Genomic DNA, 3,083 nt, shown 5'->3' with positions numbered 1-3,083 from the left:
AGGATGTAAAATGAATAAATAAATGAAGAAAGAAAGAAAGAGAGAGAGGGAAAGAAAGAAAGGAAGAAAGAATTAATTAGGGTTGGGGGAAGAATGGGCAAACTCCCAATGTCATGGTGTTAAACACTGAGTATTTAAAACCTATGATATGAATCCCATGGTTTCTAGCTCCTATGTCTAGGAGGTATAGGGCTGTTATCCCAGATTTCACAAGCTAGGGTCTTAGGACTCTATGTAGACACATAGTCTATAATATTCTGCTTTAAGGGAGTATTTATAGTAGAAAAGACAAAGGAGTGCCAACTACTGTATTTGACAGAAAGAAAAATTATCCATCCAAGTCATTCTCTGATGTCTCTCACATTAGTCTCTCCTTCAACAGTGATCTCCTGAGGGCACCTTTGACCTCAGCATTCCTCAGGCTATAGATCAGGGGATTCAGCATAGGGTTGAAAAGGCTGTAAAACAGGGAAAGGATCTTTTGCTGCATTTCAGGGTGCTGGGATTTGGGGGCCATGTACATGACAATGGCACTGCCAAAGAAGAGCCCTACCACACAGAGGTGGGAGGAACAGGTGGAGAAGGCCTTTCTGCGACCCTCCCCTGACTGGATTCTCAGGATGGTCACCAGGATGCGCATGTAGGAGACCAATACCACGCACAGTGGTCCCACTAATATGAACACACAAGCTGCAAAGATGACAACTTGATTGAGTGTTGTGTCAGCACAGGCCAGCTTGAGGACAGACAGGATTTCACAGAAGAAGTGATTGATTTCATGAGGTCCACAGAAGGGCAGCTTCAGGATGAGAACTAAATGGACCAGAGCCAAGAGGAAACTAAATATCCAGGAAACAGCAGCCAGGATGGTACACACTCTCCAACTCATGATGACAGTGTAGTGAAGGGGGTGACAGATGGCCACAAACCTATCATAGGACATCACCACTAAAATCAGGCACTCTATGTGAGCAAAGGCCAGATACAAGAACGTTTGCATTATACATGGAATGAAGGAGATGGTTCTTTTTTGAGTCACAAGATTTGCCAGCATCTTGGGGACATTATTGGAAGCATAGGACATGTCAACAATGGCCAGATGAGAGAGGAAGAAGTACATGGGTGTGTGCAGTCTGTGGTCCAGGCAGATTATTCCAAGGATGATTCCATTCCCAAGAAGTGTAAAGGAATAAAACAGAGAGAAAAGCCCAAAAAGGAAACACTCCACTGCTAGGTCAGCTTGGAATCCCAGTAGAGTGACCTCTGTGATCCATGTCTGGTTGGCTCTCATTCTCCTGTACAAAGACTTTGTTCACACTGAAAGGTCAGAGCTGTGAAATAATTAGAGATACAAAGTATTTAATGATTATGATATAGAAAACATTTTGAAGTGCATCACGTAGGATGGAGCCTTGGGTTTTGCTTTCAGATATGCTCCAAATTTCACTTTACTACAGTTAGAAAAATGAGGAAAATGTTCTGCTGTATCTTAGGGCATTAATAGGAAAGGCTTGTCAGATATCTCAATGGGTGAGGGAGCCTGTTGCCAAGGCTGACCACCTAACTTCAGTCTCTGGACCCGCCTAGTGGAAAGAGAGAACCAGCTGTATAAGTCATCCTTTGACTTTCACATGCACTTTGGAAACATACACATGCAAGTGTGCATATGTGTATACACACACACACACACACACACAGACACACACACATGCACACACACATACACAGGAAGTATAGTAAACAAACAAATAAATAAATGTTTAAAAAGCTACGTATGTATGTGTCCATATCAGCATATAAATTCAATGTTATCACACCACAATGAGTTTCAGTGTACCCAGTTTAGACAAGTTACATTCAAATATTCACACATATATTGTTTTAGGATATTCCTCTTTTCTGGTTCCATTTCGGTATTAATATCTTGACCACTCACATGATTAGAAGACAGACGGTCTTGACAAATGGAATAGCTATTTTCACTTCATTTCCTGGGCTTGCCTGTCTTCATGAACAATTCTGATGTTTTATTTTGAGTTCTGTGAGCTTCTTCACCAATACTCAATACACAATTTAATCATTATTTAAAGGATACTTTGAGCATATACAATGGACACATACATATATCTTAAGTATATCTATGTACCATGCAGTGAAGTCCATATAGGGAGTTATCAGTTAAGGTCATCTGTCCTAATGAGGTCATTGCATCTTACTCTATGATGGATATGCTCAGTGATGCCCACACAATGAAAGAATTGTCTAATGTGTACTTCTTAGATAAAACCTGTCATTCAATGACACATGACTGTATTTTCTTAACATTTGTCCTTCTAAATCTTCTTAAAGTACTGAAAATGGAAAGCAGTAAAACAATAAATTCATTTTAATTACATCTTATTTGGGTGTTATCCTTAGTATAACAATATAGGGAAAAGCTTAATTTAGGTTCTGGTATGTCACAATCTTTTGACCTCAGTGTTTCTGCACTTTGGAAAATCAGATGGTCACCAAATTCTTTCACAATATCTTCCTCATCACCAATTTATTTGCCAAAAACCTTTTGCTTTATCATATATATCCTGAGAAACTTACAAGGATGCTAGCCATTGAAATTTATGGTTTATTCATCCTAGAGAGATTTTTTCTTAAAGGGCTTTGGGTTTGGCTAGACAGAATACAAAGGTGGGTTATAAAAGGGGTGGGAGAAAATATTACTTAAAAAGTCTACTAGACATGTGATTTTGCATTACATTAACCCACATCACCACTCCCATAGAAACAACCTTAGTTCTATATTTTAAAATCATGCTTAAACTTTTTAACCTAAAAAGGCATCTTTTATTTGAAATATTTGCAAGAATACCTCAAGTCTATATATTACAAGGTGGGCTATATTAACAAAGTAATTTTTTACTTAATAAAAGGAACCTTATATATAAAATTATATTGCATATTGTTATTTAAACAAGAATAAATATTTTCTTACATCTTGGTATGTTTGTTCCCAACTTTCTTCTTTCCAATACTCTTTTCAATAGTTTCTAATATTTTATTTTTCTTTCTTTGTTTTTTCTTAACCA

At 37.8% G+C, this 3,083-nt stretch overlaps 1 protein-coding gene across 1 annotated transcript; it reads right to left on the bottom strand.

Moving 5' to 3' along the window:
- Positions 1–288: 288 nt before the first annotated feature.
- Positions 289–1,330, bottom strand: LOC110316588 (olfactory receptor 2A14-like). The gene has a single exon (XM_021190994.1). It carries the CDS (start codon positions 1,289–1,291, stop codon positions 359–361), a length of 933 nt encoding a protein of 310 aa, XP_021046653.1. The 5' UTR covers positions 1,292–1,330; the 3' UTR covers positions 289–358.
- Between the last annotated feature and the right edge of the window lie 1,753 nt (positions 1,331–3,083).

Source organism: Mus pahari, chromosome 2 (genome assembly GCF_900095145.1).
Source record: "Mus pahari chromosome 2, PAHARI_EIJ_v1.1, whole genome shotgun sequence".
Taxonomy (NCBI): Eukaryota; Metazoa; Chordata; class Mammalia; order Rodentia; family Muridae; genus Mus; species Mus pahari.
Note: the sequence above shows the minus strand (reverse complement) of the source record. Positions and strands in the feature narration are given on the sequence as shown.